At 32.9% G+C, this 13675-nt stretch overlaps 2 protein-coding genes across 2 annotated transcripts; both read right to left on the minus strand.

The window, feature by feature from the left end:
• Nucleotides 1-3131: 3131 nt before the first annotated feature.
• Nucleotides 3132-4247, minus strand: LOC133816670 (classical arabinogalactan protein 26-like). The gene has a single exon (XM_062249037.1). It carries the CDS (start codon nt 3785-3787, stop codon nt 3326-3328), a length of 462 nt encoding a protein of 153 aa, XP_062105021.1. The 5' UTR covers nt 3788-4247; the 3' UTR covers nt 3132-3325.
• Nucleotides 4248-4925: 678 nt separating this feature from the next.
• On the minus strand, nt 4926-11859 carry LOC133819356 (serine/threonine-protein kinase RUNKEL). Its single transcript, XM_062252578.1, has 11 exons — nt 11609-11859; nt 11408-11497; nt 11260-11312; nt 11026-11101; nt 10125-10186; nt 9966-10044; nt 9795-9854; nt 8051-9691; nt 6908-7774; nt 5286-6414; nt 4926-5188 (listed from the first exon to the last, which is right to left on the minus strand). Exons 1-10 carry the CDS (start codon nt 11654-11656, stop codon nt 5296-5298), a joined length of 4095 nt encoding a protein of 1364 aa, XP_062108562.1. The 5' UTR covers nt 11657-11859; the 3' UTR covers nt 4926-5188; nt 5286-5295.
• Between the last annotated feature and the right edge of the window lie 1816 nt (nt 11860-13675).

The following is a 13675-nucleotide window of genomic DNA, read 5'->3' on the forward strand; positions in this document are numbered from 1 at the left end:
ATTCAACCATATGATGTTTCTTTCTAATTATTTATTTTGACTAAAACATTTTCCAACGTTAATTAATTAATAGTTGGTCACTTAATAATATCACATTGATTAGTTTTTACTTTCTGTATATAATAGAGAAAATAGATGTAAATTCAATTGTATTAATAGTTGGTCAATACAATTGATGAAGGAATAAATGTAAATTCTGCAACTAGCATTTTTTTTTCCACAGTTTCATCTCAAGATTGTGTGTATTTTTTCTTCTTTTTTTTTTTAAATTTGACATTTTATATATTTATATAAAACTAACTTCTCCTACATTTATTTAAAAGTAATTCTATATGAACCCATTTTTTATGGATTTATGTTTTGTTGGATTATGTATTTTGTCTCATTATATGTTTTGACTTTGTGTTTTGACAAATTATTTTTTTAATCATGTGTTTTGTAAAATGATTTAAATAGACTCCTAAACCCGATTTTGAACAAATTTTTTTAACTAAATTCACAAAACATTTACCAAATTAACAATTCAGAATAAAAACACAATTATTATGTTTAATAACTTTGTTGCCATATTCAATTTTCTCTTCATCAAAACTTGGTTTATGAGTCTATTTAAATTATTTTACAAAACACAAGATCCAAAAAGTAATTTGTTAAAATACAGAGTCCAAACAAATAATGGGATAAAATATCGTGTCCAAAAAGTATAAACCATTTTTTTTCTCTTTCCACACCCCTTTTGAAATAAACACATTATAAAATTTTAAAATTTCTCTCCACACACATTCTCAAACTTTTCTAGTACAAAATTGCCAGTAACTAATAATTTTTTCATCATCATAATCTATTGTTTAAAAAAAAATAGTATCTTCGGTACTCTCAATTAATGATAATAATAATAATATTTTTTAAGAATAAAAGAATGAAACACATTTGTTATTTGGGGTTTTCTCATAAATATAATTTGTTTTTATTTTTACTTTTTTTACGATGTCTAACTTTTTTTAAAAAATATTACTTTAAGTTTTCAAAATACAATAATTGAAAAAAAAATTAAATTTTTTAATTAAAAAAAATATAGTATCAAAAAAGCAAACAATAATTGAACAACAATTGGACATCAACCCACTGCATACTAACACGTTCAAAAAAATAAATTCAAAATATATCTTAGAACAACTAAACATCAGTTAGACATCAACACAACAACAGAACCGCAATACATAAACATAAACAACTAAAAACACAACACAAAAATAACTACATATAAACTTAAACAACTAAAAAACACAAAAGAAGAAAAAAAAAGGCAAAACCATAGAAATGTAAAAATTTCCCTAAAAACTTAAAATTGAAAGAAAAAAAAAATTTGTTAGCAAGTAAAAATGTAATTTTTTGGCGAAATCAATATTATGTAAATTTCTCCTGTTATTTTATTATTAACTCACAATAAACATAAATAATTTTAAATTAAAAAAATTATCTAATTAGAATAAAAAATCATTAGTATAATCACAATATTTAATTTTCACACTTGTAAAATTAAGTATCCTACAAAAATTAAAAATGATAAACTAATTAATATATAAGTAATATATTATTTGTTTTTGAGTTGTGTTAAAATATAAACTTTTATTATTTTTTAATATTTAAGCAAAATATTTATGTCAAATTTACTAAAATATATTATATTATATTATAATATAATATAATATTTTAGATTAAATAAATATGACAAAGAGTGTCACATATTGTAACATATAATAGAGAGTTACAATATAATATTTTGTAACTCTCTATTATATTATAATATAATATAAAAGAGAATAAAAAATATAACCAATATAATATAATATAATTGATTATTTAATAATAATTAAATAATCAATTAAAAAGAATATAAGAAAAAAAAAAGCCAATAGTCACAACTTTATTTAAATCTACATTTTTACATATAAATATGTTAAATTTTAAATGATAACACACAATAAAGATAATTTAAAACAAATTTTTATTCGTAAATAGGACGACAAATAATATTTTGGAAGCTTAAAAGTTAAAATGTGATATTAAATTATTTGTTAAATTGAACAATAAAAGTGGGACTAAGAGAGGTTTCGAAAATAGATATTCAGCAACTGTCGTTTTTGATATTATGTACGTGAGTAGGCAAATTTTGACAAAATAGCTAACATTGAAAGGTAGGGTTACCTTTTCAATTACCCTTTCACATAACATTATTTTAAACACTTGATACAATATTTAATAATATATGATATTCTTTTCTTAAATTATTGAAAAGAATAATATATGATGTTTCGAGTGACAGTAAGTAACCAACTGATAATTTAGTACTACCTTATTCATGTGGAATATAATAGAATATTTAAGATTACTCTATAATAATAATGCTCAATAAATTGTCCATAGTGCTAAGGGACATGTTCGGTTTTGTCAAGAGTAGTATTTTGTTTAGTGCTTGTGCTTACCACTATGTGCACACTGCACTCAACAAACCACACTTAAAGAGTTAAGAATATATTTATATATATATATTTAACAAAAATCAAAATCATAAACTTAATACCTATTTTAGGATTATGAAAAAATAATAGGGTGAAAAAATGGTCATAATTTCTTATCCACTTGTCAAAGTTACACTTGGTTTTAGATTCAAATAATTAGTTGAACTTGAGGCATATGAATCATTAAATGGGTCACAGTTTGAGTAGAAGAATAGTAGTATTCCAATGTGAAAAAAAAAGTGGCTAAATGTTCAGAGCTATTTAAACTAACCCATTTTAACACTATTATAAATAAAAAATAAAAATAAAAAGGATCCGAGGGTTGATGGCAATAGAGGGTACTAAGGGTAAGTGTTTAGTGTAGTGGGAAAGATGGTGAAAGTGTTTGGGTTTGGTGGCAAAGATGCTTGACAGTGAAAACAGACAAAACAGGTACTAATCTTAACCTAATTCATGGTCATTTTGGTGTGTGTCACATGCACTATTTTGAGAATAAAATTTTCATATAATATGCCTTATTAAAGACCCTATTCCAACTCATGTGACTTTCAAAATTAAGGCAACAGAAGATTAAATAGTCACAAGAAGAACACTCATAACCGCTAAAAAGACATTTCTTTAAATGCTATTCCAGTTAAAGATGTATGTTTTTGAAGTAGAAAGAAAGCTCTATTAAATCACATAATAGCTCTTTTCAGTACAAAGGAGGCACTAAACTAATTACATACATCATATAGCTCAAAACTACACATAATATTACTTATTATTATAGACTATGAAAAGAATGAAAACATGAAGATGGGTTAGAAAATTACATCCAAAGGAGTTGCATAAAGCCATACACATGCTGCAAAGCCTGAAAAAGCAGCCAAGCTTGGAGGCCAAGCAAAGGTAGCTGTTGCTCCTGCTGTAGAGACCGGCATTGGTCCGAATGGCGAGAAGGCAGGGCCGGCAGCGGTGGCGGCCAACTCATCAGGATTTGGAGGGCTTGGATTGGAGGGAATGGTGGGAACAGATGACACAGTTGGAGTAGGCAAAATTCCACCAGGGGAAGGCAGAAGTGGGGTGATATCTGGGGACAGTTGTTGGAAAGAAGAAGGTTGGTTTGAGGGGAATGAGGGAGGAGAAGGAAGAAGTGTAGAGGGTTGAGAACTGAGCTGAGAAGAATGAGAAAGCATAGGAGAGACTGAGAATATGGCCATGATTAGTACTAAATGGAACCAAAAAGAGGAGGCCATTCTAATGATGATGATGATGAAGATCATCAATTATCAGGGCTTTAGTGGAGATTGAGTGAGTAAGTGCTGCCTATACAATATGAATATTTATGTGTGTGATTGTTGTCTAAGAATTTTCCTTAATAGAAAAAAGCTGAGGGATTTAGGTGTAGTGTGGAGCTTTTTGGTGGAAGCTATGATTTGAAGCTTTTGAAAGGAATGACTACATACTCTATGTAGGGTCAAGTACCACGTGGCAAGGGGAAAGTGGATGATGATGAGAAAACACAGGTTGGCAAGGCATGTTAAGGAGAGAGAGAGAGACAAAGATGGTAGAAATATTTTTAAATGATTGTTTAGTAGGGGATTATTTTCTTTTTTGGCCCGTTGATCTTGGCGTCTTCTGATAATCCGGAATCAAAGGAAGTCGATTGAATTAAATTTTAAAATATTAGTAATGATGAAGGAAATGGGAAATCATTGAAAAGTTTGGAGTTTAATTATGGATAGGTTCACAAGGGAAACAAGAAAAAGTGCTGAATTATCAAGAGCCGTGATTCTTCAATTCAATATTGATATAAAAATAGACCTTGTGCAATACGAAAAAAGTTACCTTGAGATGCATATTGTTGTTATTATTACATTTATTATTATCATTATAGGTCTTTGACCTCTTAACCTTCACAAAAGTTAATCAAATTGATAGGGATTTGCTAACCAAGGATTTTCTCATTTACTAAATCGTATCAAGTGAAACCAGTTGATCCCTAATGTACATACATGTTAGTTGGTAGTAAATGATATTGGGGTTAATGAAACACATTCCCCAAGCCAGAAAATCAGATCCTGGGTAAAGTTAGGGTGGAACCATCCACTTCTTGCGACTAACAAGCGATTATTCTGTTACATGTGAAGAGTCCAAAGACCTATAATTAATCATTTAGCCACAATTAGAAGGGTTTTGTAAGGTTCATTGATCAGGACTCAACAGAAGAACTTTATAAGTTCCCAAAAAAATAGAAGGTATACATAAAGAAATTGAGCTCCAATTATCTGAGAAAACATATCAAATAGCAGAACTATATATAAATATATATATATACTGGCATATTCTTCTGAATTATATGTATCTGCCATACTAATTTGGAAAACTATCAAATATCAATCGAGATTTGAGATAGGTATACAGCGGAGAAGGGTTCCGTTTATTAAAATTCTTGAAAGTTCTAACCGAAAAAAGGAAAAGTTCACTTACATTATAATGGTTATACAATGGTATACAAGGATAAAAGGTAAGCCCCCAAGACAAGGTTGATTTGCAATACAACGCATAAAGAATTTGACTCACCCAAATGAGTCGAGCCATTGATCCCTCTAATGTGGGGACTCGGATAGCATGACTTTCTTTCATGCTCTTCTGAAAAAAAAGTCCATTAATCTAAGTAGTGCCTGCAAATCAATGAAGAGGGGTTATTACAAGAGTAATTTTTTTTCCTTTACAGAAATCAGAAATGTTGAAAGAGGATAAGGAAACTGATTGTACAACCTCAACGATTTCAAATGCAACGAGGCAGGCGCTGCAACTCCATGGCAACATCCGAAGCTGCAGTCATTAAAGCAGGGATTCCTGAACTCTTGAGCTCAGAAAGAATGGCTTCTATCTTTGAAATCTCTGGTATGGATATAGACAATATCATTGCTTGTGAGATATATTGCTTACAAGCATAGCCAAGAGAATGCAGCATTCTCTGCACCAGTAATTGAGAAGTGCCCCTACTACTACTCCATGACTCAAGGATCACAGTGACCTTTTGTAGATTAGTTAGCAAACCAGCAGTGGCTTCCCTTGGAGCTGACTTAAGTAGCAAGATCAAACATTCAGAAGCTACATCTGCCAAATTTGCTCCATGATGTTCACACAACTCCAGCAAGACTGAAACATTGCTTCCAAAATCCGCAATGTCTCTAATACCATACTGATCATCTGCTGCACTAATTACCTCAGAAGAACTAACACCTAAGAGAGCAGGCTCTTCGGTGTAGTTGAAGTCTTTCCTGCCAGTGACTGCACGAAGAAGAAAAGCCTTGCAGAGGCCAAGTGTTGGTTCTAGGAAATCTTCCATATCTTTAGCGTAGACAAACTCCAAAAGATTACCAATCCTCCTTACTACCTTTAAGTCTGAAAGTAACTTGGATTCCATTTCGGGAGCAGAAGCTAGAGCCAGGCAAAGCTTGACATTACTATCATTTGCACTTGAGAGATCACCAAGCAAAAACTCAAAGCACTGTGAAACTGTCTTGAGATGTAGAATGTCCGGAATTTTTATGATATTAAACTCGATGAGCATCACAAGAAGCTTTTGTGCATACATGGGGATGGGATCTTCATCCTCAATAAGGGAGGGATAGAGGGGAAGGAAATGCTTACTGGAAATAAGCTCCAAATCCTTTGACCTATGCTCCACAAAATTTTCATTTAAGAGATTAATCATAACATCAAACAAAATTTTCAGACACAAAAATCTGGCATCACCATCCTTGTTGCCTTTATAGAGAACAGCCAAACTAGGTAGAATTTCACGAATAAAAATGTCAGGGCTTTCAACAATTACAGGTGACTCCTCTGAAATAGATTCAAGTATCCTGAGGAGGGATATTTGGAAGTCATCCCGACCCTGCAACTCAAATGGAAATATATGTAAAGTCAGTATTAATATCAATCACATTCAAAATCTTTTCATTGTTTGAAGATAACCATTGTGCTCGCTCTTAAACTAACATCAGCAAGATTTGCTGTTTCAAAAATAAATAAATAAGAAATCAGATTTCTATTTGGGTCGTGGTAAGTAATCAAATATACAAATCAAACTTAAAGTTTAAAATCCAAACTGACTTCTCTCCTTTTAAAATATGAATGAGTTAACATCAAAGCTACTTTTGAATATTCTTAAGTAATTACTTGTTGATTTTAAATTCACATGACTAGTTCCTTCGTAGTTAAATATAAATAGTGTGAAATACTTGAGAAGGTTGCTTTTTAGTTAATTGCATATTTGAAAACGAGGCATGTCCAGAATACATGAATATACAAGTATAGCATGGCTTATCACTAAAAATGCTACTTGAAACTAATGAAAACGTATTAATTGCTCTGTTACAGCTACCTACCTGAAATGGAGACTCGGCAAGTTTAATTAGATTTGCCAACTGCTGCAGCACCTGAGGATTAACTACCTTGCGCTTGAAAGATGAGCTTTCGAGTAAATGAAGAACCACTGGAAGTAACTGAATATTATTCTTCGAAGCAGCTCGACTGGAAAGGTTACCCGTATGGCCATGGCGCCTCCCTCCCATAATTTGTTGAATTTCTCCAGTTATGATATCCAATAACCCAGAAATAGTAGAAGCAACAACATTTATGAAAGCTTCCAAGCACTGCTGCACATATCTATCCTTCTCTTTCGCCAATCTATCCACCACAGAAAGTAGTCTTGCATTGCAAAAGAACTGCGGCAGCCATCTCCTACCATTCTTACATAGGAGAGCGACAAAAACAAGTGCTTTTCCCTTCAAAACTTCACTTCCTTGCTCAATAAGAGACAAAAGACCTGGCACAAGATTCTTATCCTCCGCCAATGGTAAAAGATATCTGCCATTTGTAAACATTTGACTTCCATTCATGGCCATATTTAAAAGGTTCAATCCAATTTGCTGCTCACGTAGACTACCCTTGACAAGGGCAGTTGCCATGTCCTTGAAAGAAAGTTTATCCACTACTGATTGAATGCTTTGAGGGCTGAAACAAACAAGACGGACCAGACATGACCCTGCCGTAAGCCTCACACTCTCCTGTTTTCCAGCAGCCCTATATATATAACACAAGTTATTTATCACATCTTGGCTGTTGAAACGAGATACCCAGTATGCTCCTTGACTAAAAACGTTTTCGATTGTCCTCAACGCATAGAGTTGAGTCATATCATCCTCTCCTTTCCGCAAAATTGATGAAACCAATGAAATTAGTGAATTTGGGACCTGCAGAAAAAGAAATTAAGTTAAGAAGAGAAAACATAAAAGATAGTGTATAGGAAACAAACCATCCAACAGCCAGAATTACCCCCAAAATATCATAATTAAGACTTCAAATTATGAATAGAAAAGTAATAAAGGGTCGAGCTACATAAAATACAGAATTGGGTTTTGACTCGTGAGATTGAAAAATATAACTCATACATAGAAGACCAATCAAGTTGTCATGATCAGGTCAGGTGTGCTAACAACGATATAATCGCATTAAAGTTGGACGCTTACCTGCCAGCCAGATGATGACCTGTTGTCTTTCGATGGAGATTCTAACGGACATTTATCTTTGGTGTGCTCATTTTGAGTGGATATATAGAATAGCAGCTCCCCTAATGCAGCCATAGAAAATCTCCTAACTTTTTCCTGCTTATCTCTTAGTCCATCTGTTAGTGAACCTAAAATTCCAGAATTTGCCAAACTGTCTTCAATGAAAGTGGAATGTCGAATCAATAAACCAATCAATGACGCAAGTTGGATACGCAAGGTTGATATCTTGGACTGTCGAAGCATTTTAACCAGCATGAGCATTATTGGCCCATTGGTCAAGAGATTGGCTGCATCAGCATTAGAGCTTAACATCTCAAGGTATCTGATCACATTTTGTTTCTCCATAATGCTATTATTTCCATGCAGAATGGCTATGATCTTATTATTGAATGCATCTAGAGACTCCTTAGATATCTTTACAAACTCAGATGTTTGCAAAGCCTCAAAGGGAAGTGAAGGAAGCACCTCGAGCACTTTGTCAGACTTTCTACTAGGCATTACAGGTCTGACTGAGAGATCTGATGGATGCCAAAGAGCCTGTGAAAGTTTATCAGATGATTTTGTAGAATCAGACTCAAGAACCGATCCTGCAGCTTCTTTGATCCTCTGGTTTTTAAGTTGAGGACTATAGGTGGGTGGGGGGGTTGCTGCCACTTCAATGTGATCTTGAGATGATTCATGTTCCAATGTTTTTGGTTCATCTGGGGTAGGCACATCTGATTGCTGCGTGTTTTCAATCTCTTCAACTTTTTCTTGATACTGATTTTCAGTAGTCAACTTATCTTCAGGTGTACAAGATTGGTTGTCAGTTCCATCAACTTCGTCATGTCCATCATCTTCAGTGTTCTCATTAAAATCAAGTTCCATATCAATGTTCTCGATTTTGACTTCAGAATCATTTTCAGTAGTAGTACACATGGGTCTTCGGTAGTTTTCCTTCTCATTCTCCCTCCGTAAATTTAATTTTGCTATTCTTGAGAGTCTTAAAAGGTTCACACCCCTAGCAGCACCAGAAATGTTTTTTGGTTTCTCTTCAAGAACTCTGCCAGAACCCTTTGTTTGAATTCTGCGACTACCTGGTGCATTCTTAACAGGTGTCTCAGAACCTTTTGATGCCAAAATAGAATTCTCATCTTGCTTGAGAGCTCCTTTTACATTTTTTTCACGAGATTTAGGAGGAGTTCTATTTTGGTGAGGTTTATCACCATTACGCTCTGTGAGAGATGGCTTCTCAGATAGTTCTATCATGTTATCAAAAGCAGGCTGAGATGGTAGTGGCACTGGAGTCAACTTGCTTCTCCAAAAAGCATGTCCACAAAGTTCTGACCACTGTATTCTTTCAGCTGGATCTTTAACCAGTAAACAATTGATTAGATTGACAAAAGGACGACTAGGAGAACCTGGCAAAGGTGGAGGTGGGTCTGAGAGGATAGATTTTACTAGTTCAGTGAATTCTCTTCCAACAAAAGGAGGTCTCCCAGTATAGCACTCGTATAATACACAGCCAAGAGCCCAGAAATCAGAGGCATATGAATGGACTCCTCCATCTTCAAACAACTCAGGAGCCATATAAGAAGGTGTTCCTCGTTTTGCTTGTGGCAACTGAATATACACATTACGATGAAAGCTCTAGTCAATAATATTAACGCATTAAAGAAATAAAGGATCTAGATTCAACGATTGGAATATGTCTTTAATGACCTACCGAGGAAGAAGGAATTTTCGAAATTTCATTCAATCTTCTAGCCAAGCCAAAATCACATAGCTGCATTGAACAAAAATAAAAGATGTTGGTTTATAGCTTGAGCAAAAACATCCAATAAAACAAAAAACACAGAACAATAACCACTACAAGACAAAGATATTGTGTTAGTACCTTTGTCCTCCCATTCTCATCCATTAGGATGTTTGAAGGTTTCAAATCACAGTAAATAGTTCCCTTGGAATGCAAATACCTTAACACGTTGAGAAATCAAAAAGCGTTAAACATGTGCACAATTCCATTAAGAGATGTTTGGTGTCTAAAATTTCTTACTGCAAGGCTTTCACGAGGTCATGAGCAAAATCATGAATTGAGTTCTCAGGTAGCTGACCATCCTGCAATCCATCCACAAAAGTTTAAATAATATAATTCTGAAATGTGGCTTCGTCCATTGCTATAAAATTCATGACTCGACTATGTCAATTAGTGAACACACATCTATCTAATATTAAATTTGCACCCCAATACTCATTAATGACCTCAAATTTAACTGAAAGCAGGATCCTGTAAAGTAAGACTAGACATGCCAATCTGACACAAATACACAAAGCAATACATTGTCACATGATTTTTACAAATCATTGTTCCAAGAACAAGTTGGCCATAACGTTACTTAATAAAACCCATAAGGCTTTAGGGGGTAAGACACCACTCCAACTCAATACTTCTACTACTTTCTTTTTTAGGATTTAACAATTAAAAAAAGTCATTATTTTTTCTATCTTTTTCTTTCTACATAATATTAAATTTGCACCCCAATACTCATTAATGTCCTCAAATTTAACTGAAAGCAGGATCCTGTAAAGTAAGACTAGACATGCCGATCTGACACAAATACACAAAGCAATACATTGTCACATGATTTTTACAAATCATTGTTCCAAGAACAAGCTGGCCATAACGTTACTTATTAAAACCCATAAGGCTTTAGGGGGTAAGACACCACTCCAACTCAATACTTCTACTACTTTCTTTTCTAGGATTTAACAATTAAAAAAAGTCATTCTTTTTTCTATCTTCTTCTTTCTACATAAAACTCAATCGGCAACAGATGTTATTTGAACTCTTCCTTCTACATATTCACACAACACACCAATGGGATAATCCATTTTTTATCTGATTTGAAGTAAAAAAAAATCCACGTCACGCCCAAAACTACATTAAGCTTAATTACCTGCTGTAATAAGGCTCTAAGATCTCCTCCAACACAGTACTCCAAAACTAACCACAAGTGAGCAGAAGTTTCATACCTAGATGAAAAAATTGAAGAAGAGGGCTCAAACAAAGTTGCAATTGACATAATCCAGTGGTTAGTCCCAATAATATGTATTATACAGAAGTATATCTATTAACATATAGACACAAAATTGACAATTCCATAGCAGGGCAATGTAGAACAATCACTCACCAAGAATAAAATTTCAGAACATTTTGGTGGTCTAGGGAATGAAGAATTCTAACCTGGGAGAAGTGAACAAAGCCCAGAATGATTATCATTTAAACAATTAAAAAAATCAATAAATGAAATCTTCACGAAATGACTAGTAGCAGCTTACTTCTTGAAGAACCTTGTTCTTCTGAGATTTATCGACGCTTTTAATGGCATAGTACTCAATGGTCTTCTTCTTCCTCCCTTTATACACAGTCTACCAACAATCCAAAATATAATCAGACATATTCAACTGAACCACAAAATAACGAAATTGATTATCGAAATTTCTGAAAATCTAAGAGAAAAAGGGAAAAGGCATTGTTACCGAGCACTTTCCATGTCCGATGGCTTCGTATACGTGGTAGTGATTCATTATATCTGAGCTTTCTGCTCAGATTGAGAGACTCAACCGAGACACAAGAACAAGAGAGAATGTAGGACAGAAAAATTTAGAGAGAGAGAATCTAGGAGAGAAAAATTTAGAGAGAGATAATCTAGTGAGAGAAAATGAAGAGATTTGAAAATGGATTTTTTTTTTTTTTTTGTCAAAAGAAAAGAAAAGAGAGGAACTGAACTCTGTGTATGAGCCTGTGAGCGGGAACGGGAAAATGAATTGAAAATCAAACGGGGAACTGGAATATGCTTTTCCGAGTTTATGTTTGGCACTGTATCCAAACTGAAAATAATAATAATAATAGTAAGCAAATTTGAAATTTCTTACTGTTCATAAGACAATAGTATTTCGACATGTGGCATGTGAACTTTCATTCAATTCATTCTCGGCCCTGCCCGCCGCATTGTGTGATAAACAATCACAAATGATTTTTATTTGTGAAAATTTCTTTGTAAAAATATGACTCATTTTGAAAAAAAGTTATTGTACAGGTTTTTATGAATTTAATTATTTTTATAGTTTTTTTCTCATATTTTTGTAACAAATCTTTATTATGTCATATTTTTATTTATAATTATAGTTTATTAGAGTAGAAAGGTAGTTATATAAATTGATATTTTATTTTATTTATTATTCATTCAAAAAAAATTACAATTTGAATTTTTTATATTTTTTTTATTTTTTTATGTTTATTTTTAATTACTTTTTACCTAATTGTTTTAACTTTTTCAATTTTATTTTTACTCTCTTCTCTCTCCTCCGTCTCTCTCCTCTGTGTGCGATTTATGCATCTGTTTGATGCTTGTGGCAATATTTTGGGTTGCCAATCTAAGGAACATTGGCAAACAAAGGACGAAGGTGAACAGAGCTCTTCAAGTACGGTGATCGAAGTCGAATGGTGGTCTTAAGTCGACGATCGGTGGTATTTCTCCTGGCATACTAGTGCACGCTCAGCCCACTATTAGGTCGACGACATTCTTATTTTCTCAGTCTCAAGTATGTTTTTTTTCCTTCTCCTCATTTTTGTAGTGTATTTTTTTTATCATATTTGAAAATATATTTTTGATCAAAGTCGATTCATGTTTGGAGGTTGGGTACTTCATTTTACTGTTTGCATGTTACATGTTTGATACAAGTCCACAGAGAATGTGAACTTTAACTATTAATCAAAAGCTTTAAGTTTTTGTATGTTTGTGTTCTAAACTAATGTAGTTACATTGAATTTATACACATATTTTTCATTGAGTTAATCAAAAGCTTTATGTTTCTGTATGTTGTTTCAATGTTTTCTTTTCGTGTTTTGTGTTTGTGTAGAAATGGTTCAAAAGGGAGGGGATGTTGGCTCTTCTAAGTCCTCTGATCAGGCTGGATCGTCTGTAAAAGTGCAGCGTTCTCCTCGAAGTCTCGGGGGAGGATTGAAGCACTGTGGACCTGTGATTATTGATGAGACAAACAATTAGGTATTTTAGTTTCTTATTTTCATGTTTCAATGTTTTTTTTTTTCTTAGTAGGTTGTTTAGTTTATTTATAGTTAACAAATTTGTTATATGCTCAGTAATCGGTTACTATATTTTTTGTTTATTGTGCTTTATTTATATCTCTTTCTATTATAGGTAATCGGTTCCTTTGAGATTATTGATATTTTAACTGTGTTGTTTAAATGTTAAGGTAACCAGTTACTCTGGTAAATAATTTGTTCCTTTTTTAGAGTGTCTGTTTTTAATGATTCTAAGTGATCATTTATTTGTGATTTGAAACTGTTCTTGTTTCTATATTTGATATGTTTTTGCTTTGTATAAGTTGTATGTTTTTTTCATGTGTTGTGTAATTTTATAGGTAACTGGTTACTTTTGGTATGTAATTGCTTTCTTTTGTGAGTTTTTGTTTATAATGATTGTCAGTAATCATTTTTAAGTTTGATTTTTAGGTGTTGCTATTTTATAGTTGTTGTTTTTTTCCCTTGTATAGGGTGTAATGTACCTAGATAAGTCTACATGT

The sequence above is a fragment of the Humulus lupulus genome, chromosome 2 (assembly GCF_963169125.1).
Source record: "Humulus lupulus chromosome 2, drHumLupu1.1, whole genome shotgun sequence".
Classification (NCBI taxonomy): Eukaryota; Viridiplantae; Streptophyta; class Magnoliopsida; order Rosales; family Cannabaceae; genus Humulus; species Humulus lupulus.